At 41.3% G+C, this 27,619-nt stretch overlaps 1 protein-coding gene across 3 annotated transcripts in view; it reads right to left on the minus strand.

Moving 5' to 3' along the window:
- Positions 1 to 1,280: 1,280 nt before the first annotated feature.
- Positions 1,281 to 27,619, minus strand: part of LOC124269231 (myogenesis-regulating glycosidase-like) — a 121,841-nt gene continuing 95,502 nt past the window's right edge. For 2 of the 3 annotated variants that reach the window (XM_046704248.1, XM_046704246.1), the window contains one exon: positions 7,825 to 10,334. In XM_046704248.1, the coding sequence (XP_046560204.1) occupies positions 8,313 to 10,334 (2,022 nt within the window). In that variant the 3' untranslated portion in view covers positions 7,825 to 8,312. Of the gene's footprint in view, positions 1,292 to 7,824; positions 10,335 to 27,619 lie in introns of those variants that run through there. The other variant, XM_046704247.1, reaches the window with a different exon arrangement.

Raw genomic sequence — 27,619 nt, forward strand, 5'->3', positions numbered from 1 at the left:
GTGTGTATCTAAACCTTTGTGTAGGCCTTGTGCTGTAGGTGACTATAGAGGATGCAGTGTATATGTGTGAGTGAATATCGGTCAGTTGTGCAGTATATGATCTTTATTTGTATTTCCCACCGATCGCAAACATTTCCGTGTCGATGTAAAGCCGTTTGCTCTTCTTGTAATGAGCTCATTTTGTAATTAGGGACTTCACTTTGCGGCATCAGAATGTTCTATCGACAACATTTTTTCTCAGTTGCTTAATAGAAAAGGCACAATTTATACACTTATTATTGTTATCATTAAATTGAGATTTAGTCTTAAACTGTTCTTTTCCCAACCAATCATATATCTTATCTTATACCACGTGATCCGTTTTTCCTTTGATGAGCATTTAACGATTTTCAAGAGCATTTCGGTTCATATTTTTTAACTTTAATCAAGTATGTTTCAAGTTCAAAGTATAACAGATATAATTTTTAAAGAAATTGTATATCGAGATGAAGCGGGGTGACTTATTCTGTAACAACTGAACGCATATGGGTTGAGCTCATGTGTTTCTGAGCCGTGAAGGTTCGGGTTAGAATGAACCTTCAGTAACACATGCTTGTCGTAAGAGGCGACTAACGGGATCGGGTGGTCAGGCTCACTGGCTTGGTTGACACATGTCATCGGGTCCCAATTGCACAGATCGATGCTCATGCTGTTGATCACTGGATTATCTGGTCCAGACTCGATTATTTACAGACCGCCGCCATATAGCTGGAATATTGCTGAGTGCGGCGTAAAACTAAACTCACTCACTCTCATATGTTTCTATTTCTGACACAGTATCTTGCGTTAGTGACAATGAAAGTTTGTGTTGCTATGCGTTTGCAGTGTTTGATATTCACATGAAACTAGTTTCGTAATTTACAAATGAGTCCTTAATGGAGGTATGTTCCAACAACGTTTTGTTTGCATCACAATGTACTTTAAGATGTAAATAACCTGAGTTCACGAAAGGTTACGTTGTGCCAGATCTACATGAGAAGTCAAAAGGCTAAAACTAGTATTTCACACATATGTAAGAAGATGAAGAAAATACAATAGTTTAGTTACAGTCCTAGGGCACAGGTACATGATCTTCGTTTGCTACATACACACATAGCACTTTCATTATTGTTACAAACAACATTGTTACAGAATTGTTACAAACATTAGTATTTGGTATTCTTCAGTAGTTCCGGAGTATGGTGTCGACAAGGGCGATCTCTTGTCAAGTCAAGCTTCAGATTCGGTTAGTTTGTTTTTGTTTACATTTATACTTAGGAAAATAACACAAAGTCTTGTAAATTTTATAGCGCTTTTATAATAAACAGGCCCAAACTACTAGGGTAACACAGCAACAACTCTCAGTGCTGCTTCTGTGATGTGTAAAATAATGCCATATTTACATGATGGCGTGGCTTTCGGACTAGGTAATGGTGATTTCAATACATACTGAGATAGAACACTTGAAGAATCAGAAAAATCAAAATCATTGTTGTACTTTATTCTTATGAAATAACTCTGAACGACCTATGAACCTTTTGGGCTATATTCTGCAATTTTTTTTTTTTCTGACAAATAATTACATGTTGCCCTATGTGACATGACGCACACCATGAGGTGTATTGATATGTACACACATAACTGCCTGACTCAATTTCCACAAAGTAGTGTTATATATAACAGCAGTGAAAGCTGAGTTGGACAAACTAGTTCTGAGGCAGAGATTTATTGAATCATAGGGTCAGCAACTTCAGGAAAAGAAGGGCACTTCACCTGCAGCAACTGACTAGCTCCTGCTGTCCGAATGAAGTAGGGTCTTGATTACAGGATTGTAGATGATGTTAATGTATGGCTAGTTGACATATTAATGAAGATTATTTGACCATTGCGAGGGATATTGATGACTTTGTTTTCTTGTTTGCATCTAAGTGTCATGTGATGTTCAATGTTGAATCACATAACGAGCGGTTTGTAAAATGAGTGCAAGCAGAAATTAGTTGTTGAAAACGCCTCAGAATTCCGACAGACTGACATTGTTGACAATCCATGTCGTATCAGCCACGGTAAGACAATCTCTAGTTATGTGCATGTTCCGTTGATCAGTAATTATTTCAGTGTCAGTCTGACAAAAAACCATCTGTGGGCGAACTCGGGAAATCTTCAACAACACCGTAGAAGCACACGATCTCGTGATAACGCTAAAATATTACATACGCGATCTCATGAATTAGCTGATATAATTGTGACTGCAAGATCTTGTGGTGTAGCTTATATATTGCTGTGACAATATGGTGTCAAGATGTAGCTAAATATTCCTGACTCATGATGTATAGCGTGTATACTAATGACTACATGAACATATGTGTAGCTTATGTATTACTGACCGTATGATCTTATTATTTTTTTTTTTAATTTCCATTTTTTATTCCCACCCTACAACACATATAATACAGTAATATGCATATACTCTCATATACACACATATACATATACATACATACATATGCACATACATATATAGATCGATAGATGTACAAGTTTTTCCCCTCAACTGAAAAATATGGGTGGATTTACAGATAGGCATTCTTAGTTCCGGCCATCGTGCACATAGCTACCACAGTTGTATGTATGAGAGTGTACATAATTTTAGTCTCAATTGGAAAGTATAGTTTACAGATAGGTATTCTAAGTTTGTTTAAACGTGCACATAAATACGCATTCATATATAAAGATGTACATGTGTTTCCTTTCACTTGGAAGGTATGTTTACAGGAGGACAATAAGTTCTGTCAGTCTTACTTAAGTAATAATTTCTCTTTGGGCATGCTTAAAGTGAATGCTTTTATTTTTCATACGTTGGTTTACAATCACTTGTTTACTACCAGACACACAGCATTTAGTGGGTCATTATGTTTTCCTTGAAATCCTAATAGTATATTTTCTGCGTTTAATGTAATTTTCTACCAGCTAGTCAGACGTCTCCAAAGCTCTTTTACATGGCTACATTCGTAAAACAAATGCATGACAGTTTCAGGTTCTCTTCCCCAAAAAGTACATAGAGGGGAATCCTTACGCCAAATCTTGTATAAGAATACGCTTGTTGGTATTATTCCATAAATTATTTTGTAATGCAACCATATTAGATCGCTACTGTTGGTACATCTGTGTGCCATTAGATAAATATGTTCCAACATTTTGGAATTATATTGTTTCTGAAATATTCTTTCCCACCTTTTATGTGCATATGATTTGTTGTAACCTGCATCAAGCAGTGAGGCGTAAAATACTTTGGTTCCTTGCACTGTACTTGTAGTTGAGACACATTAAAGGGGATCATATTAAAATGCCTAGACCTTATGAAGGAGAAATTGTTCCTTTTAAGAAACTTCCTCACAGAGGATATTATACTCTGGTATCTTAAAAAGTTCATTTTAATATCAAATATCCTTTGTAATTCTTCATGTGAATAAAAGCCCAGACTCGCAGGATCAAGCAAATCGTATACATAGTGTATTCCTCAATCGTACCAATTTGAATAAAAAACTCTGGTCTCCAATTTTGTAAAGGTTGTTGAAGCATAACGATTGATTCAGTAAATCCTTATTTTCCAGCTGTATATATTTTTAAACTAAATATTTTCCCTCTGTTTCTACGACATCTTTCCAAAAAGTGTTTCTAATTGTAGGGACGATTTTTTGTGTGGTATATTGAGAATGGGCTAGCCATATTCTATAGTTTTCTGGTATACAATTATCAACCAATATTTTCCATTTAGCATTTCCTTCTCGTAGTCGTTTTATCGAAGATATTTTTTAGCACAAATTATTTCCTTTATAATAGGTACAGTTAGTCCTCCATACTTTGGTGGCATGCTTAGAGCATCTCTTTTGATTCTATCCGGTTTATCTCTCCATATAAATTTAAAACATTTTGCCTGGAAAGATTTGAGTATCGTATCAGGTGATGGTATGGATGAAAAAAGATGGTTAAGTTTAGAAAGTAACAGTGATTTCAAGATTGTATTTCTTCCAATTGGAGTTAGAGTACGAATTGACCATAGATTCATTTCGCATTCTACCATTTTCAATTTTTCATAGTAATTCAGATCAATCATGTTTTCCATATCCACATCAAATTGTATTCCTAGCAGTCTGAAATTGTTTTGAGACCAATTCAAATTCCAATCTGTACATAGCTTGTATCGATTCCTTTTCTTTAAGCCTATCCATAACAACCTTGTTTTGTCTGTATTAACTTTTAGTCCGGAAAATCTTGCAAAAATGGAAAGAGTATTTTAGTAGTGCGTATAAGCTGCTCTCAGTACCGTCTAAAGACAGAGTAGTGTCATCTGCAAACTGTGCTAGAACAAATTCTACATTTCGGGTCTTTATGCCTTAAATAATTTTAATATTTCTAATAAGTATTGCCGAAATTTCAGCGCAAAAAATAAAATGTATGGGGATACTGGATCTCCTTGACGACAGCCTCTGCATACGGGGAAGCAAAACCATTAAAGACTACGTTTGACTGCATGTCGTTGAAAAAGGTATTAATCCATCTCAGTATACTTGGACCAAAATTAAAAAGATCCAGTACATTTAGTATGAAATTTCTATCTATAGAGTCAAAGGCTTTTTCAAAATCAATAAGAACCAAAAAGCCGGGTATTTGATACGACCGTATGATCTTATGGTGTAGGTTATCGTCATTATTATATTAATGACTAAATGACCATATGATATAACTTGTATTCAACTGACTAAATGATCATATGATATAGCTTATATATTACTGACTTAATAACCATATAGTGTAGCTCATTTAGTACTTACTACCTGATCTTATAGTGTAGCTCATTTAGTACTTACTACCTGATCTTATAGTGTAGCTCATTTAGTACTTACTACCTGATCTTATAGTGTAGCTTGTATATTGCTCACAGAGTAATCTAGTAGTCCAGTTTTAATATTATTATGTTGACTACATAATGAAGTTGTGTACATGATATATCGTTGACTATATCTTCCCCACATGATGGCATGGTGAAGCCGGGGCATTGTTATACCGACAACGACGAGTTCACTGTCGTGATATCCATGCTTGAACGATGACATGAACATAACTTTGGTCATTTTGGGGAATCTAGTACTTTTGGGGTTGGGTCCCATGATCATCTTACTATATGAAATAAATGAAAGGATACACACATACCCACACATTTCCCACCACTTACGAACTTTAATTTGATGTATTTCTGCTCTCCGTGAATATACTGATTCGCTGCATGTAGACATACCGTGGGGTTGTCCATGGCAAGAATTGCAAGAAGACCCAGAAATTACATTACTTTTACACTGGCTTTCGTTATGCTACATCATACCTGCTGCAGGCCACAAACGTCGCCTATGATTCCAGGAAGTATGCCGCCCATTATTTATTGATCATATGTTCGATATCAGCGTCCGTTGTTATTTTTCGCTGTGTGTTGCGAAAGTTTGGTTTTAGGTTTGTTTAAATTGCATTTGTGTGATATTTGGCGTGAAATAAGTTTCTGTTGGTGTTATTATTTGTAATTTAAGCGAATGTGAAACATATGTTTTGGATACTTTTAATAAATGTTATGTAAATACATACAATCGTTGTATTTGTATCTTATTCCTCCATACCAAGCGATCCTCGGATCGATATATATAGTACGTCTGTATATAAAGGACTATCAACAAAGTCTTATGAAACCGAAATCAGCCGTGGACAAAATATAAACGACTCCTTACATCCTAGATTCGTCAAGCCTCTGATCCTTGATCTGTCGTGCCACAGCCGTTATTGATGACGCTGTAAAGGTCTCTTAGCTCAATCACACACAGGTCGTTACATAAGTAGCAGTACCAGTGCCGTACAGAACGTATTGAAATGAAAAACACAATGGAACGAAACATTTTTGTATGAAGATATTTATTTACCGAATATCACAATGATGATGATATGTTGCGAAACATTTGATATAACAAAACAAGATTTAAACAAACAACAACAGTAGTAAATTCAGTTTGAAAATGATTCCTATGTGACTTAAACAGGCAATCATTGAATCTCTGAACTACAACATTATACACGTGAACGTTCAGGATATACTTGTCAGGGCGCCGATCCACAAATCGTTCGTAGCGTTACGAACAATCGTAAGCATATAGTTTATTATAGGATTACGAATGGCGTAGCGCTACGAAGAGCTGGATCGGATCCCCGGACTGTAACGTTATCTGACTAACTAGAAAACAAACACAAATATCACGCTGTCTCGCTACAATGCGATCAGACATACACATATTGCCGTTCAGCAAACAAATATTTAAACCTTTGCTTCCGGTAACATCGCATTAAAACTCATTTGCTGTCCTTGATCTGTCGCAAAACACACTTGTATTATAACTACAATGGTTTAACCTAAGCTGCAACTCATGACTGCTGGGGAAATGGTTTCATCACACTGGTGGAATCAAATCGACGTTAGACGGCCGTACTCTTCAAGTCACCCTATCCTACGACAATATGCTGTCCGCAGGCACAGATCCAAGTCCAAAGAACGATACCAAGTACACCATAGGCCTGTGTGTGGGAATCACTATCCAAGGTACCAGTACACCTTAGGCCTGTGTGTAGGAATCACTATCCAAGGTACCAGTACACCTTAGGCCTGTGTGTAGGAATCACTATCCAAGGTACCAGTACACCTTAGGCCTGTGTTTAGGAATCACTATCCAAGGTACCAGTGCACCTTAGGCCTGTGTGTAGGAATCACTATCCCAGGTACCAGTACACCTTAGGCCTGTGTGTAGGAATCACTATCCAAGGTACCAGTACACTTTAGGCCTGTGTGTAGGAATCACTATCCAAGGTACCAGTACACCATAGGCCTGTGTGTAGGAATCACTATCCAAGGTACAAGTACACTTTAGGCCTGTGTGTAGGAATCCGTATCCAAGGTACCAGTACACCTTAGGCCTATGTGTAGGAATCACTATCCAAGGTACCAGTACACTTTAGGCCTGTGTGTAGGAATCACTATCCAAGGTACCAGTACACCATAGGCCTGTGTGTAGGAATCACTATCCAAGGTACCAGTACACCATAGGCCTGTGTGTAGGAACCACTATCCAAGGTACCAACTACACCTAAGGCCTGTGTGTAGGAACCACTATTCAAAAGTGATGATACAAGGTGTTCATTGAAAGATGACGCATCCTGCCCTACTGGTGGCATTCGGGGCAAACACACGCAAAGGCAAATCAATCACCCGGAAATATGGTGGACGTGAAATAAGGAATTGTATAAGGCATCATTTTGATTATCAACGCGTTAAATTCTGAAATATTCCAAACCTTCGTGAAAGCTTTTCTAGGACCCTGATGTATAAGACGTTTTAACATTATTTGAGGAATATACCTAATTCAGCAGAGTTTGGGGTTCACTTACACATGCATATCATTCCTTGACAAATGTGACAATACACATGAACTACAAGCTCGCAGGTGCAACATAAGTTGTAGACAATGCCAGGTTGTGTAACAAACTGAATCATAGACGTGCGTCATAATTAACCAACAACTGTGGAAGTAACCTAATACCCTCTGTATAGGCTGTGAAATATAACAATACTCTCCAACTTAGTAAACCAACCCGGAGATGATTCTAGACTAAGGGTATTACACGAATGGTTAAAACTTTCTGTATGACTCCACACAGAAGCTTGTTGCTATTATACAATTAAAATGTCTTAAAATGGCAACGTGTTTTGTTTTTTGGTTTTTAAAACATATAAAAAATCCATTATTACATAATAAACGAGAAAGGTAGGGCAATTATTGCACTGTGAACTTCGATGTCAGAGTATTCACTTTCAAGAACCATCCAAACACACCAGATCAACACGTACATATCTGTGCATTGAAGATCTACTTACATTTGACACGAGCGTGTTGCTGTTGTAAGTAAATTGAACATAATGACGAAATACAATAATGAGAAATATATTATACCACATAGGTGTTTGATATGACATTCTGAGTATCTAACAGTCGCTTGGGAATAGTATAAATACGGTTGACACTGGCAACCGAAGAACTCATTTCAAGAATATCCAGTTGTATCCTGACGTTTGTAACTGTTTGTAATCGTCGCCAAACCCATAGTTTGTGTACATCCTGTCAACTGGATTAATAGTATTACCACTTAGTATGTTCACTATGTTGTACCAATCTTCACCATCTTGTCCTCAGCAATGTCTGTGGTGATCATGGATACTGCTGCTGTAGTCGAGTAAAGTATGGAATCTGGAACTGACTAACAGTGTAATTCTCAATATATATCGGACCCACCAAAACCTTTCCACCATTATTGTGATCAGACCATATCCCTTTGGGGAAGAAGATTCCTCTCGTGGTGGCGCCCTCGCATACGACTGGAGCTACAAGAAGCCGGTTGCCCACCAGGAACTCATCCTGAACCTTATGGGCAGTTGCGTTCTTGGGATCCATCCACCAGACAGGTCTCATGATAGGCAAGCCTTTCTTGATGTCATCGCCTAGACTGGTTATGATAGGCACCACGTGAGTCTGATGGATATGACTCATATCCTTGGCCACCTGGACACACACACTACCGTACGACCAGGGCGGGATGGAATACTTCATAGCTGGGAAGAAGGCCGACAGCTGCATCCATCTGATGTACAGGTCCATGCTTGGCATTCCCCCTGTGGTATGCTTACTCGCATCGTACAGGTCGAAGCCATCTGAAAGAACATATGGGTATCCCAAGAGTCCAAGTGTTAGTGCTCTGGCCAGAGTGTTGGTGAGACAGGTTTTGTCGCCAGAGGTCTTGATGGAGGTCCTCACACTGATCAGTTCTCCGACATGTTGTGATTGTGACGTCTGTTCCAAGACGACGTTCTGACTAATGGAGGTAACCATCTCTGTGTACAGCCTCCGGATTTTATTTGGTGTCAAATCGTTGGTTTCGAAGTGTGGTTTGTACGGCATCCACGCTTTGGTGCCATAGCTGAATCGGAAGGCACTGGTTTGGTAATTTGAGACCAGATTATTGACTTTTCCAGTAAACCAGGCCTTGGCTGCAGGGTTAGAAACATCCAAGACTCCAGCAAAGTCTTCTCCGAGGGTCGTGAGACCGGGAACTACACCTCCGGCATCCATTACGAATAACTCCTTTTCTACACCCTCTTTAAAATTAACAGAACTGAAGTGAAAGAACGGCGTAATTTCAAGTGACATTCGGCACTTTGAGGCAGAAATAGAATCCAACATGGCTGTGATATTGGCGAATTTTCCTTTATCTAAATCCAGATCCCCAAGTGTCTTTTGCCAGTTGCCATCAATTTCCAGCGTGCTGCAATTCAAATCTTTCTCCGCTATTGCTGACGTCATCGCCATGACTTCAGTTTCAGAGACGTCGCGATCATAGTCACGTGCTTTGACAGAGTAGTGAGGGTACGTAAGGACGTTGCCACTAGGCAGAGGAGGCCCTGTAGGGGAGAGAAAATATTTCCTCATGAAGGCGTGGGTTTCCACCATGTTGACGCCATTACAGACGGTGTAGTTGAGATGTGGAAGCAATGACTGGGTGTAGCTGTAAAACGGTTCTGTGTAGTTGGATATAAGACACACTTTCCCTGGAACCGTATCGTTCCACGATATATGAAGTGGGTCATTGGAGTCGACAACGATGGCTTCAGCTTGAGACGATAGCCAATAATATTCCAAAACACTGCTCAGTACACCATTTCCTTTCAAGCGGTACACGTTCGGGTCAAATGAAAACTTGCCTGTTATTGGTAACATATCATTCGTCATGTTCGACGATCCATACCAAAATGCACTTCCCAGGTCAAAACAATCAAACGGAACGTGATTCTTAGTTCTGTACTCCCAGGAAATATTATAACATTGAATCAATCCTTCTTTGAAGTAGCCAATCCTTAAGATGGCGTTGTTCTTCCACTTGCATTCCTTTGCATTTGGGTCGCCCTTCTCTGAGATGGGGCAGTGGAGGGGAAGCTGCCATTTTGGTAGGTCTTTAGCCAGATGACCCGTAAGGTCGTCACCGGTCACTTGGTCTCTCAAGGTCAGAACACGACTCCGTGGATCAAAGAAGATCTTCTGGGTTGTTGCTAGTTCTTCCACTTGCTTGTCGTGGAAATACCACGCTGCACTAACGAACGACACTGTGATGACGAAGATGACAGCCACGAAGATGTGAACCCGGTAGTGCATGAGCAGCTCCTTCTTGGTCTGGTGCTCCTGTAACAAATGAGCGTGTGTCAGATAACAGCGACAGGAACAATCCTAAAACATGAAACCTGTGACATCATATCAACAAATCCTCGAAAATTATATGGTAATGCGTTGTCTTGTATACGCCAGATAAAGCATTCGCAAAGCGCTAAATATTCCACAAAAATGGAAGTCTGACAAATGGTAAACTCTGAGAGTGTGGATTGGAATCCCGGACAGGAGTCATCCCCAAAGTTACTAGAATCTGTACTTTACTGAAAAAGTGTAATCCCAAATATAACATGTGTTACAACACGCTACATTCTAAACAGCATTGTGTATTCAAAGTCTCGGATTTCAAGCATTATCTGCCTCATCCCAAAACGTATTCAGGTTTTGACGTTCCACATCAGCCAATCGGGTTCTTATTAAATAAGATAACACATGTACTTTGAAGTAATAGTATAAAAGTAATAAAAGCCATCAACCTACATTCACTTCCCCCAACTCCCGCACCAAACCCCAACCACTATTCCCGTTTCAAGTCTTGATGATGGGTTTTGCATTCGATATATTTGATAGTACAAGATGCGAGTGTGAGGCTCTATGTGTGTGTGTGTGTGTGTGTGCGTGTGTGTGTGTGTGTGTGTGTGTTGTACCAGGAATGGGCCGTACACAGGGTACATAGTGATTCAGATTCCACATTGCGCACTATAGATAAGACTCAACTGACACACACACATCAAGTCTTCCTCATTCATAAACAATCAAAGGAAACTGCATTCACACGCTAATTATACCCGTATTTACCGACGCAGATGCGTACGGCAATATTGTATGAGATTCGTTGCGACATCGTCGTTATAATCACGTGTGCTAATGGTTGTAATGGCCACATAAGTATGGTGTTTATGTATTGTTGTAACAATAGAAAACGAATTCCCTTCGTTGGTATGCCTTCAGAACATGCTGTGAGGACAGGCAATCAGCCTTGAGTGATGTCTGCAGGCACTTTAACAAACAACATAAAGGCATTGGACATGTTCGACAAGATACGACCCTTGTCTTGTAAAGATGTTCAGTAGGGCCCCTGTCAAGTCTGCCAGGACGGGGATACTATTGAAGCAAAGCCTCTATGGTAAAACACGTATGTGATATTTGGACTATGTCTTTTGTGAGAAATGCAGGTGTCATCGATTGTTAAAGGTGAGGGCTGGTTTCAGATCAACAGGCAATCCCTCGAGGCGCATACATCTGTGTGCACCGATCTGTACGTCTCACCGTGGTTAGGACACAATAACCCGTGGTTGGCAACAATGCTTCATGCACATTTGATAAGGGTGGAAGTTATAATTTCACGTGATCAATGCTCTGTTCATCCTTCATCTTCGAGCATTTACAAAATACGATACTTCCCTTGTTTGATTACGATTAGATCTTTTGAGGTTTTATGGTATACATGGGCTGCCCACTGGACGCATGAGAGTACAAACAGCAATTCCCTGTTTTGACTTTCTGCACATTATTCCGTGACCTGGCATGTGTTTGTGATGGTGCCACCGGTGGGACAGGATACGTTCGCCTATTTGCTCAAGATATAGATGAAATCGCATTGTGAACTCTACATTGAGAGAACATTCAAATGATTATGAAGAACTAATGCTTTTGGCCACTGTTATCTATTTGAATACATCTCTACCCATCAAAGTACAAAGAAAATATCACCTAAAAATATAAAACTGCTAAATGGTTAGATATAAAAAATGAATAAAGGAAGAAAGTATAATATATGCAGATAACACCTGTGACCAGGTAATGCGAAATATGACACCCAATGAGTATGCCCGGGGGATGAGTGTGAGGGTGTGGAGTTGTGGGGGTGGGGCTGGGGTGTTGGGTGTGGGGTTGGGGTTGGGGCTGGGGTTGGGGGTGGGGCTGGGGTTGGGGTTGGGGCTGGGGTTGGGGGGGGTGGGGCTGAGGTTGGGGTGTGGGGCTGGGGTTGGGGGTGGGGCTGGGGTGTTGGGTGTGGGGTTGGGGTTGGGGTTGGGGCTGGGGTTGGGGGTGGGGCTGAGGTTGGGGTTGGGGCTGGGGTTGGGGGTGGGGAGACTTGTGTCAGCGTGAAGAGGTTTTCATGGATTCAAAAACACACAATGAATGAATACAAGGCGGGGCGAATAACTTACCCCGTCAGAAACCGTTGAGGCCATTGAGAAACAACAAACTGGTAATCAAACTCCAGTAACGCTCAGTGACATCTACACCAACACACCTACACCCACACATCTACACCAACCAGACTACAACGACACAACTGCAGAAGCTTTACAGCAGGTCGTGCGTCACCTTGTGCTCAAGAGGACATAACCAACACCTTGGGGCGGTGATCCGCATACTCCTTATCACGTGAACACAACGATCACTGAAGCCTCGGGCAGGGTTTCCTTCAAAGATATCACATCATAGAGTCCTGATGAGTGTGATAGATACAAAGATTCTGTTTTGGTGACATCGTAGCCATCGGCTAGGCAGATTCAGGACGTGTTTATCCACAGAAAGGTGATTGTTTTACATGTGATACTTTCAAGACGACTTAATGAGAGAGTTGGGTTTTACGACGCTCCAAGCAATATTGGAACAAACAATTCTATAAACAATAAAACAACTTTATGACACAAACATGTTCCAGAATTCAAGAGCTAAAATCCACTGTGCCACAGAGTCACACTATGAGCCGGGCATCGAACCAGTTCTATATAGCTGGTTTCCACCCACGATCCACGGTGCCACAAAGACACACTATGAACCGGGCATCGAACCAGTTCTCTATGGTTGGTTTCCACCCACGATCCACGGTGCCACAAAGACACACTATGAACCGGGCATCAAACCAGTCCTCTATAGTTGGTTTCCACCCACGATCCACGGTGCTACAAAGACACACTATGAACCGGGCATCAAACCAGTCCTCTATAGTTGGTTTCCACCCACGATCCACGGTGCCACAAAGACACACTATGAACCGGGCATCGAACCAGTTCTCTATAGTTGGTTTCCACCCACGATCCACGGTGCCACAAAGACACACTATGAACCGGGCATCGAACCAGTCCCCTATAGTTGGTTTCCACCCACGATCCACGGTGACCACAAAGACACACTATGAACCGGGCATCGAACCAGTTCTCTATAGTTGGTTTCCACCAACGATCCACGGTGCCACAAAGACACACTATGAACCGGGCATCAAACCAGTCCCCTATAGTTGGTTTCCACCCACGATCCACGGTGACCACAAAGACACACTATGAACCGGGCATCGAACCAGTCCTCTATAGCTGGTTTCCACCCACGATCCACGGTGCCACAAAGACACACTATGAACCGGGCATCAAACCAGTCCTCTATAGTTGGTTTCTACCCACGATCCACGGTGCCACAAAGACACACTATGAACCGGGCATCAAACCAGTCCCCTATAGTTGGTTTCCACCCACGATCCACGGTGACCACAAAGACACACTATGAACCGGGCATCAAACCAGTTCTCTATAGCTGGTTTCTACCCACGATCCACGGTGACCACAAAGACACGCTATGAACCGGGCATCGAACCAGTCCTCTATAGTTGGTTTCCACCCACTATCCATGGTGACCACAAAGACACACTATGAACCGGGCATCGAACCAGTCCTCTATTACTGGTTTCCACCAACGATCCACGGTGCCACAAAGACACACTATGAACCGGGCATCAAACCAGTTCTCTATAGTTGGTTTCTACCCACGATCCACGGTGACCACAAAGACACACTATGAACCGGGCATCAAACCAGTTCTCTATAGTTGGTTTCTACCCACGATCCACGGTGACCACAAAGACACACTATGAACCGGGCATCAAACCAGTCCTCTATAGTTGGTTTCCACCCACGATCCACGGTGACCACAAAGACACACTATGAACCGGGCATCAAACCAGTCCTCTATTACTGGTTTCCACCCACGATCCACGGTGCCACAAAGACACACTATGAACCGGGCATCAAACCAGTCCTCTATAGTTGGTTTCCACCCACGATCCACGGTGCCACAAAGACACACTATGAACCGGGCATCAAACCAGTCCTCTATAGTTGGTTTCCACCCACGATCCACGGTGCCACAAAGACACACTATGAACCGGGCATCAAACCAGTCCCCTATAGTTGGTTTCCACCAACGATCCACGGTGCCACAAAGACACACTATGAACCGGGCATCAAACCAGTCCCCTAGAGTTGGTTTCCACCCACGATCCACGGTGCCACAAAGACACACAAAGAGCCGGACAACGAACCAGTCCTCTGCAGCTGGTCTGGAGACCAAAGATATGAACTGGAGACCATCTGTCCCCGGAATACCTACAGGGGCGTTAATGATTTAAGACCAAATGCTATTTGACATTTATACGAGTCATCGTTAGAGACAAAATTAGAGACCCATCATTCACGACTCATTTCTGTTCGGATAAATAGTGAGACGACTCTTTATAATTGTGTAGTGATCTGTAGGTGGGGAAGCACGTATGTACATCGCTGACTTGTCTCAATATCAAATCTGTTCGACACTCTTTTGATACCAATCACTGATTGCGGAAGACATGGCAATACTCAGTTTTCGCAATTCATCGCCCTACTAACCTCTACAAATGCCACGAACGCTGAAGGTCTGGTAAAAGGTTTGGTGAGGTGAGGTGAGGTGAAATTGGGTTTAACGTCGTGCTTGAGAATATTTCGCTCATATGACGACGTGCATGCGTGTGTATGTGTATGTGCGGCTGCTTGTACTAGCCCAGACTGAAGCTGGTTTTATAGTGCTAGCCCACTGAGATACCATGCCGCAGTGAAGCATGAATACCCCACTCAGACATATTATACTGACTCCGAGCCGACCAGTCCTTGTTGTACCCATTAATGCCGAGCGCCAGGCAGGGACCAACAAGTACCATATTTTAACGTCTTTTAGTATGACGCGGTCGGGGATCGAACCCGCGACCATCCGCTCTCCGGGCGGACGCTCTAACCACTACACCACGGAGGCGGTGTAAAAGGTTTGGACCAGATGCAATAAAAAAGATTGACTACATATTTTACAAGCTTTTCAAGCAAATGCAGGAAATGGCATGCGCATGCTTGTTTGCTTTACGCTGAACAGCAATAGTGCCGCTGTGGATCAGCTGTCTGTAAAACAACGAGACTGGGCTAGACAATCCAGTGACGAACATTATGAGCAACTATTCACTGTTAAACCAACATAAACTGGGGAACAAAAGAGAGTGTACTGAGCTGGTTTTTCATGCAACAGAAGATTGAAAGAATTGTAAATCAGATTATATCTGTTTAAGCATTATCAGTTCCTGCAACAGTTTGATATAAGGAAATCTGTGATTGGTAATAATGTATAAAACTACTAGTTCAATGACAACTGGGGTATTAAAATGAATTTCAAACCACATGGACAATATTTACATTGTAAGTATGGGGAAAGGCAAGTCTAATGAAAGTTTGCTATTCACACATAGCTAAGATGCCCATCTTGTCTATTTCATAAGATGCCCATCGACAATTGTGCATTATGCGATATATTTTTATTTTTCACTTAAAACTGTTTATTATAACCATGGAATGCTGACTAAGCACCAGTGCAGTTCATTTCCATATAATAATGCTTAAAATTATCATAGGCTAAATAATATCGTAGCCCTACGAACGTCTTGTGGATGGAGACCCTGGTTACCTATGCTCTGCCCGCAATCCCAACGATGGGGGAAAGGGGAAGGGTGTGTGTGTGTGTGTGTGTGTCTGTGTGAGAGTGTGAATCGTTGGGATGAAATCAGAAGAAGTCACCCCAACCCACTTTATGTCTATAAAATACTCTGTTGACATTTTACCTTAAGGCTTGACTGGAAAATGCAGACTCATGCTTTTCAAAATCTATTTCTACTATTTGCCTTACCCATCCCCCTGTGGTTGTAAGTTAATACACAACGCCCTAGACGCATGTAACCAGACAATATTCAGAACATAACACGCGTGTGAGTGTCCCAGTATTCAGTATTAGTCATACTGATCAGTATTTATGCTGAATTATAACATTTTTCCTGAGTCATCCCAGAGGTGAGGTGAGGTGAAATTGGGTTTTACGTCGTGTTTGAGAATATTTCGCTCATATGACGACGTGCATGTGTGTGTATGTGTGGCTGCTTGTACTAGCCCAGACTGAAGCTGGTTTTATAGTGCTAGCCCACTGAGATACCATGCCGCAGTGAAGCATGAATACCCCACTCAGACATATTATACTGACTCCGAGCCGACCAGTCCTTGTTGTACCCATTAATGCCGAGCGCCAGGCAGGAACCAACAAGTACCATATTTTAACGTCTTTTAGTATGACGCGGTCGGGGATCGAACCCGCGACCTTCCGCTCTCCGGGCGGACGCTCTAACCACTACACCACGGAGGCGGTCGAGTCATCCCAGAAAAATGGGTAGGTTAGTGAGTATGGTTAAACGCCACCTTGATTCGTTTGGTGGTTGGTTAACGCTGCACCCAGCTATATGGCGGTCTGTTAATTAACGAGTCAATACAATCCAATGATTGACATCATGAGCATCGGTCAGGCAATTGGGATGCGAACAGCATTTCCGTTGTGTCAATGTGCGTCAGCATAATATGGGAATGGAGCCAGGACGTGCTCAAGGACACCATCTGCTCTGGTCGAACCAACAAACACGGACATGGCGCCGACAAGACGTGCTCAAGGACACCATCTGCTCTGGTCGAACCAACAAACACGGACATGGTGCCGACAAGACGTGCTCAAGGACACCATCTGCTCTGGTCGAACCAACAAACACGGACATGGCGCCGACAAGACGTGCTCAAGGACACCATCTGCTCTGGTCGAACCTACAAACACGGACATGGTGCCGACAAGACGTGCTCAAGGACACCATCTGCTCTGGTCGAACCTACAAACACGGACATGGTGCCGACAAGACGTGCTCAAGGACACCATCTGCTCTGGTCGAACCTACAAACACGGACATGGTGCCGACAAGACGTGCTCAAGGACACCATCTGCTCTGGTCGAACCAGCAAACACGGACATGGCGCCGACAAACCTAGAAACATAATCAATGCGAACCTGGGATTCGAACCCACGACGTCTGGCATGTCTGCACGACATGAGACGTCCTGGCAACCACGCTCCCCGTGCCCACTTCCAGCAACATGACTAGCACACATGATAGCGAGTATCAGGTTTGGTTCAGAAGGAGTGAAATTGCGAAATGCCGTCCTGCCGTTCGGCAGTCTGTCTGGTAAACGTGACACTCTTGTATCTAAAAATATATTCTAATAAATACAACCACAGCTAGTGATTGTGTCAAATAAGGTAACGCTCTCTTTCACGTAGCTATTTTAAATAGCCAATGGCTGAAATGATTTAATGTCTATTTTTGCGTTCTTCGTAGGCTGACCATGACCTTCGAATTTAGTCAACAGCGTGACAGACAAGTATGAAGGTCACACAGTGGGGGTGTCGTTAAATGACTAGTCTACTTTATGTAACCTGTAATAGCAGTCATATATTCCTGATATATTGCCAGAGACTATATATACTCATGCCAATAATGGTTGTCACCCCCTTCAATTTATATAATGGGAGAGGGGTGTGGGGTGGGGGTGTGAGGGTGTGTGTGGGGTTGGGGTGGGAAGGGGTGACAACCTTTATTGGCATGAGTATATATGTCTAATGGAATGTTAATACCTCTAGGGGGTGAATAATCTTCATCCATTTCGTCCACTGTGATTAATACAGGTGCGTTTTAAGGTAAATTATCTGAATTATGAGTTTTCTGTGTTGAATATTATGTCGTGTAACCAGTGTTATCCGAACTCCTGGGCGAGAAATTAAAGTAATAGCTTCCAGTCCCCATTGCAGGAGTATTGTATAAACAAATATGTTGGGCACACGTTGAAAACCGTACATTTCCACAAGGCACATTATCGGGTGTTGCCTTACCCGAGAACGAACAGCTACAAGGGCGATTATGATGATGATGGTGATGATGATAAATACTAAGTTGTTGTACATTAATTCACTCACACGTTATTTGTTATTTTTTTGTAAAAGAGTTGTTTTGAACCCAAAACCCTTGTTAACGTCATACATACTGTACATGTCCATTGATCGATGTCTGTGCGTGCGTGCGTGCGTGTGTGCGTGTGTGCGTGTGTGCCTACCTGCATGTATGTATGCCTTCGGCCTTCAATACAATAACCTTAATGGAGTCCAGGAGAAACTCTCTATTCAATGAAATATACCAGTCACGTCGCTGTTGCATTTGTCGTCACCTGACGAAATATGTTCTGCATTACAACCACGATATGATTTATGTCCATTCCACTAACAAATGTAACATTTATATGTTCCTTCTAAATAATAGTCAATGCATTCTCCAAACAGAAATCTCGAAGTCTCGGGCTATCGAACACTAAACGTTAGAGGAATGGAGAAACACAGTCAGCATTAATAACAGTTGTTCAGAATTATAGATACGTCGATTTAGACGTAAATTCGAGATTAAGGTGTTCGGGTTAAAGAGGGTGCACAGTATATATAAGAGCTCACTGTTGCAATTTACGTTTAAAGTGTACAAGACGCGGATGCTTTCTCTGAGATCACCAGTGATATGGGTAAGGACTCACTCACTCACTCACTCACTCACTCACTCACTCTAGGGTACTTACCAAAGTCTGGTACATACCACGGAAGGTATTCTTCCATGCATTCGGGTTTGGAAATTCGAAAGTAGCATAATTTCCCGGACAGCTGTATGACCTTGCATATCGAGCATGCTTGTATTTAACAGTTTTGTGACGGGCCGACATTATTCAAGGTGAAAACAACTCTAGACGGCAAAACTCCAACAAACGAGGAACTTGAAACGTCAGTTCATTAGAGCTTCCTGGTGACTGTACAACGTGGATGTAAACCGGGTACGCATAGCGGCGTATTCTGTGAACTCTATCCACAAAAGTTTGTATACTCCTACACAAAAGAGCTGACTTGAACTTGCATCACCACAACAGTTAGATCCAGTCATGTGATCTCAGTATATCCGCACATCTACAGCTTGGATCTCAAGTGGAGGAACTATAAGAGTGAAGTATGTATCTTATCAAACAAATACAATAAATATGTCACTTGTTTATCGGCAGATTTGACATCAAGTGACATAATTTCCATCACCAAGCCGTGCGGTATACGTCATTAAACGTTCAGCAAACACCACGTGACCAGAATAACAGCACACTCAACCGGGTATGCTCCGCACGATCTGCACTGTGACTTTGAATTAATTTAAATAACAATCTAACACAGCTAATTAAATCTACGCCCGCTTATGAGCAAAGTAATCACCTGTTGCATTCTGCGTGTGGCGTTACATAAGAACCATTGAGCCGCGTAAAGTCGAAACAATCTTTACTATAATGTGTTAAAACTATGTTCCAGGTTATATCTACTCCAAACGTATACAATGGGAATCAGTGCGCCTGGTGTATTAATTACAGTGGGATATTTGAGTATGCTTGTTTGTCAAACAATACAATGACGTCATAATCGGGCCGTACACCAGTACAATGCCTGGATCGACAAAGATCAACAACGGTTAAACGATTACAAATGTAGTTTTAATTCCCGGTAAAGGATTATAATTAGTTTAAAAGAAATGGGTCTAAAAGTGAGAGGTCATAAAGCATCGATCAACAATTCCTCTTTAAATTTCATGATGATGTTGAGGAAATATTTATTTATGTATTTAATCAAATCAGTTCATTTTGTACAAATTATTTAATTGAAATGATCGAGTTTCCTTACGACTTTGTGCTTCGACACAACCAAAATTACAATAATCTGTTAGAGGTCACTCTGAATATTGGTTTCGATTTATTCTAACAACACGAATCTTCCGCGAAAAGATTTCGGTCAGTACACGTAATAGGTAGATATTTCAAGGTCACCTTTCACAGAAACAACCCAGCAGTCGGTGAGCAACGACCACCAGCTTCCATTAGGCATCTCTAATTACAATGAGACCTGTTGTACAAGGGCAGGTATGGTGCAGTGGATGGTGTATATTAAAGTGAGTGAGAGAGTGAGTACGGTTTTACACCGCCTTTAGCAATATTCAAGCAATAGCACGGCGGGGGACACCAGAGATGGGCTTCACAAATTGTACCAATGTTGGGAATCGAACCCGGGTCTTCTGTGTGACGAGCGGACGGAAGGTGTATTAACTCTGTCTACGGATTTAGGCAATATCACACTTCCTTTGGGTAAAGCAAGCTGCTAACATTACCATTACGTTTACAATGCGCGATGTCGCACTACACAATGCCACGCCAAGCCAAGCCACGCCACGCCACGCCACGCCACGCCACGCCACGCCACGCCACGCCACGCCACGCCACGCCACGCCACGCCACGCCACACTGTAGCACAATTGTACACCGCACCGCACCGCACCGCACCGCACCGCACCGCACCGCACAGCGTCACGACCTGCGGGGGGTGTTCGAGACTGTGTAATGAAGGACCATACAATGTGCAGGTGCCCCACGTGACTTGAGTTGACAATGGACACTAGGTGGACAATGGCTGTATTTGGTCAGTCCGGACAGAACGTGTCGAGTGCCGTCAGAGGGGGTGTCACGGCGGTACTAGCAGCTGTGTATTTGATGTGTGGAGAACAGAAGGAAGGAGGGACGAAATGGGAGGAGGGATATTTAGGAGAGGACAAAGAGAGGTCAGACGCTGTAGATGAGAATGAATTGTAGTCGAGGAGTGAAGGACAAATATAACACTGAAAGAGATATGATAACATACGTGATAGAGAGAAAGGGGTAGATGTATGTACATAGACACGTATAATTACTCAGGTTATAAAGCGCATATAACCAACCAGCGAGTAATACAGTATATATCTTAGCTACGCAACATGTCTTCAAGGTACTACGAATTCCTTTAGCCAAGTCACCGATCTTAACCATCCTACCCGTCTAAACGTGTGTGCGTGTGTGTGCACGTGCATGTGTGTATATAGATGTTAGTGGGAGGTATAGGAGGACTTTAGAAGTGGTAGGATAAATGGATGTTAGTTTTATGCAAGAGTACGTGCACGTGTTTAGAAATACACGTGAAAAAAAGTGTAACCTAGACAAACGAAAGTGTCGGCTTTATTCAAGGGTGAAGTAACAAAGTCAGACATGTTTACCATCTTAATCGAGCGGATCCTGCTTAGAAAAAGGGACACAACATATAACAGCGGGTTGCACACATATGACCACAAATGTCGTAAAATGTCTACCCTCGCTGTCAGAGATGAATATTAAGATTCACCTTACCTCTATCAAAACTTAAAGAGCATTTAAAAGTATGTGCCAGCATGCAGTCGTAAATCAATACAAACCACGCATTGACACAACTAAAGTTCGTTAGTTCATTGTCGTGATTACACTGTAACATGTTCAATGCGAAGTCTATAAAAAGACGACCTACTTATTCTATTTTCGTTTAGAAAATATACACTGTATTCGGAGTAGTTCTTGGTTGCACAGTGCACAAGGTTCATAGAGAAAAGAGTTGAAACGATGCCTAAAATGATATTGTTTTACTGACTGAGTGAGTATGGTTTTACGCCTTTTTAGCAATATTCCAGCAATATCACGGCGAGGGACAGCAGAAATGGGCTTGTACCCATGTGGGGAATCGAACCCGAGGTTTCGGCGTGACGAGCGAATGCTTTAACCACTAGGCTACCCCACCGCCCCTGATATTGTTTCAATTGTTCATAATAACAAATGACATTTTGTCAATAAAAGCGACAAATCCCATTCCACATCGACAAGGAATCTGTGCCAGGATCCGAGGCGACAGGACAATTTCCAGTATATCAGGGGCGGGGGGTAGCCTCGTGGTTATAGCGTTCACTCGACACGCTGAAGAACCGGGTTTGATTCCCCACATGGGTACAATGTGTGAAGCCCATTTCTGGTGTCCCCCGCCGTGATATTGTATGGTTTTACGCCGCTTTTAGCAATATTCCAGCAACATCACGGCGGGGGACACCAGAAATGGGCTTCCCAGGTTGGGAACTGAACCCAAGTCTTCGGCGTGACGAGCGAACGCTTCAACCACCAGGCTATCCCAACGCCCCTTTCAAACTAATAAATAAGTCATTTCCTCCAAATCTACCATCCAAAGGAAACAGGTTCGCGTTACTCATCCACCGGAGTGTCGGTTTCCCCTTCACAGTACTTCATAGACCGTACTCAATATAAACAATACTTACTCTCGCTGTATGTAACCATCCACATCCTACTTAGACTTGCTCGATAATCTGATACTCAAAGTGAAACCACGAAGGGTTAATTTATCACAATAAATGTTTATATTGAAAGCGCCCTTATCATCCAAAACTGGCATCCACGGAATTCTGTCTGTCTGTCTGTCTGTCTGTCAGTATTCAATACCATAACCTTTACGGAATCCACGAGACATTTTCCATTTAATCAAATGCACCAGTCAGTCGCTGAGACAGAGAAAGAGAGAGAGAATGTGTGTGAGAGAGTGTGAGTGTGTGCGTGTGCGTGTGCGTGTGCGTGTGTGTTTGTGTGTGTCTTTGTAATTGATGTTTCCTCCGTCCCGTCAATCGCCTGCTGTAAGGAGAAGACGCAGCCCTGACAAAGAGTGAGTGAGTGAGTTTATTTTTACACCGCTTTGAGCAATATTCCAGCAATATCACGGCGGGGTTACCAGAAATGGGATACACACATAGTGCTCATGTGGGGAATCGAACCCGGGTCTTCGGCGTGACGAGCGAACGACTCAACCACTAGGCTACCCCACCGCCCCTTAGAGTAGCAGCTGTTGTAGATGACATTCAATACCCCTCATATCGTAACCAAGGTAATCCCGTCGTCCAATGCGTCGGACTTCCCAGTGCAGGTTGTTGCGTCAGGTTCCGCTGGGCGTCACACTGTTGCCGTGTACACGTCTCAAGTGGGATGTGCCCACGTTTGAAGCACGAGGCTACCCCGGTGTGGGTTTACAGTCACAAATTTGAATTGCCCCTAATCTTATGTGTGCACTATCCATGCTGTGTGCTGACCTATGAGCTGAACGTTCACAATGTGTGTTCCCGCGGTACACAGTGTATTATACTGACGGTGCAGCAGAGGATGTTCTCAATACACTCTGGTGAGGTGATAGTACGGTAGACAGACATAACTGTACAGTACGTTGACAACGCCATGACAGTGCGTTATAGCATCTTGAGTGTACAGTCTAGGTCTTGTACAGTACAGTGCAGTAAAGTGTAAAGTATGTACCTTGATAGTACAGTGTGCTCAGGTGACAACTATGTACAGTACGATAACAGTGTATTATATATGGTGAGTAATGTATACAGTACGATAACAGTGTATTATAATATGGTGAGTAATGTATACAGTACGATAACAGTGCATTGTCATATGGTGAGTAATGTATACAGTACGATAACAGTGTATTGTCATATGGTGAGTAATATGTACAGTACGATAACAGTGTATTGTAATATGGTGAGTAAGGTGTACAGTACGATAACAGTGTATCATATATGGTGAGTAATGTATACAGTACGATAACAGTGTATTGTCATATGGTGAGTAATATGTACAGTACGATAACAGTGTATTGTAATATGGTGAGTAAGGTGTACAGTACGATAACAGTGTATCATATATGGTGAGTAATGTATACAGTACGATAACAGTGTATTGTCATATGGTGAGTAATGTATGCAGTACGATAACAGTGCATTATAATATGGTGAGTAATATGTACAGTACGATAACAGTGTATTGTAATATGGTGAGTAATGTATACAGTACGATAGCAGTGTATTGTCATATGGTGAGTAATGTATACAGTACGATAACAGTGTATTGTCATATGGTGAGTAATATGTACAGTACGATAACAGTGTATTGTAATATGGTGAGTAAGGTGTACAGTACGATAACAGTGTATCATATATGATGAGTAATGTATACAGTACGATAACAGTGTATTATAATATGGTGAGTAATGTATGCAGTACGATAACAGTGCATTATAATATGGTGAGTAATATGTACAGTACGATAACAGTGTATTGTAATATGGTGAGTAATATGTACAGTACGATAACAGTGTATTATAATATGGTGAGTAAAGTATACAGTACGATAACAGTGTATTGTCATATGGTGAGTAATATGTACAGTGCGATAACAGTGTATTATTATATGGTGACAAATATGTACAGTACGATAACAGTGTATTATAATATGGTGAGTAATATGTACAGTACGATAACAGTGTATTATTATATGGTGAGTAATATGTGCAGTACGATAACAGTGTATTATAATATGATGAGTATCATGTACAGTACGATAACAGTGTATTATTATATGGTGACAAATATGTACAGTACGATAACAGTGTATTATAATATGGTGAGTAATATGTACAGTACGATAACAGTGTATTATTATATGGTGAGTAATATGTACAGTACGATAACAGTGTATTGTAATATGGTGAGTAATATGTTCAGGACGATAACAGTGTATTATAATATGGTGAGTAATATGCACAGTACGATAACAGTGTATTGTAATATGGTGAGTAATGTATACAGTACGATAACAGTGTATTGTAATATGGTGAGTAATATGTACAGTACGATAACGGTGTAGTATAATATGGTGAGTAATATGTACAGTACGATAACAGTGTATTATTATATGGTGAGTAATATGTACAGTACGATAACAGTGTATTATAATATGGTGAGTAATGTATACAGTACGATAACAGTGTATTGTCATATGGTGAGTAATATGTACAGTACGATAACAGTGTATTGTAATATGGTGAGTAATATGTACAGTACGATAACGGTGTAGTATAATATGGTGACAAATATGTACAGTACGATAACAGTGTATTATTATATGGTGAGTAAAATGTACAGTACGATAACAGTGTATTGTAATATGGTGAGTAATATGTTCAGGACGATAACAGTGTATTATTATATGGTGACAAATATGTACAGTACGATAACACTGTATTATGATATGGTGAGTAATATGTACAGTACGATAACAGTGTATTATTATATGGTGAGTAAGGTGTACAGTACGATAACAGTGTATTATAATATGATGAGTATTATGTACAGTACGATAACAGTGTATTATTATATGGTGAGTAATATGTACAGTACGATAACAGTGTATTGTAATATGGTGAGTAATATGTACAGTACGATAATAGTGTATTATAATATGGTGAGTAATATTTTTTAGTACGATAACAGTGTATTATAATATGGTGAGTAATATGTACAGTACGATAACCGTGTATTATAATATGGTGAGTAATATGTACAGTGCGATAACAGTGTATTATAATATGGTGAGTAATATGTACAGTACGATAACAGTGTATTGTAATATGATGAGTATTATGTACAGTACGATAACAGTGTATTATTATATGGTGACAAATATGTACAGTACGATAACAGTGTATTATAATATGGTGAGTAATATGTACAGTACGATAACAGTGTATTATTATATGGTGAGTAATATGTACAGTACGATAACAGTGTATTATAATATGATGAGTATTATGTACAGTACGATGACAGTGTATTATTATATGGTGACAAATCTGTACAGTACGATAACAGTGTATTATAATATGGTGAGTAATATGTACAGTACGATAACAGTGTATTATTATATGGTGAGTAATATGTACAGTACGATAACAGTGTATTGTAAAATGGTGAGTAATATGTTCAGGACGATAGCAGTGTATTATAATATGGTTAGTAATATGCACAGTACGATAACAGTGTATTGTCATATGGTGAGTATTATGTACAGTACGATAACAGTGTATTATAATATGGTGAGTAATATGCACAGTACGATAACAGTGTATTGTAATATGGTGAGTATTATGTACAGTACGATAACAGTGTATTATAATATGGTGAGTAATATGTACTGTACGGTACGATAACAGTGTGTTATATATGGTGAGTAATATGTACAGAGCGATAACAGTGTATTATAATATGGTGAGTAATATGTACAGTACCATAACAGTGTATTATAATATGGTGAGTAAGGTGTACAGTACGATAACAGTGTATTATAATATGGTGAGTAATATGTACAGTACGATAACAGTGTATTATAATATGGTGAGTAATATGTACAGTACAGTACAACAACTCAGAATCATACTTAACTTCCAGGGATATCTAAGTTTAAACTACTTCTGCATCAAGTACACTTCCGTGCAAAATATGTACATGATGTATAATTTTCATCAGGAGAAACAATCGGTGTGTCTACGCTGTACAATATATGTCTGATGTTCCTATTTCCTCATCACACGATCACTAAGAATGGTCCCTGTCGATATTCCTCGACATACTATTACGACCAGTCGTATCTATAGCAAGACACAGTGTAAAGACCGTTACTAGGGTATTCCCTATCCCAAACAAACATGGATTCGGTCACGCGTTCATGGTCACAACAGCGTGACCGCTAGCCTAGTAACAAAGAAACGGTAATATTTACCCTCCGGTCCGGCACATGAACCTCTTGATATTCCCCCCTCATCTTGACGCTGGTCTGGGGTCACCCCATTTAACCATCTTAACCCAACCTTCACGCCATCACCGACCAGGGATTGTCCACATTAAATAAGCATCACAGCATGGTCTTTTGTCGAGTTGCGGCAGGATTCGTTTCCTGCTTCAAGTCGATCTGATTCATCAGCCCAGTTTCACATATATCCACGGGAGATAACTGCTTTCGACATGAATAATTTCGGTGGAATAATTGAAATGAGATTGTAGTATAAAAACTGTTTGGTATTGTTTCGAATTACTACCGCGCATCACGTAATAACGAGGGCTGGGAAGGGGTGTTATAACGGAGGAGGGTGTGTGTTAATGACTGGGTAGCGGTTACGTCAGTGATTTGTCGTGTTTGTCGTCTGCTCACAGTCCACAGCTATCAGGTGACAGCTGGTGACGCCGACACACATTCGGCCAACAAAGAGTTGGGCGAAGTCGGCGCGCGCAGACTCCGGGTCTCATTGTATTAAGTGTCGGGATGGGCTAACTTCAAACCTTGAGTCATATA

Source organism: Haliotis rubra, unplaced genomic scaffold, assembly GCF_003918875.1.
Source record: "Haliotis rubra isolate DU_JTF1 unplaced genomic scaffold, ASM391887v1 Scf143, whole genome shotgun sequence".
In the NCBI taxonomy this organism is placed as follows: Eukaryota; Metazoa; Mollusca; class Gastropoda; order Lepetellida; family Haliotidae; genus Haliotis; species Haliotis rubra.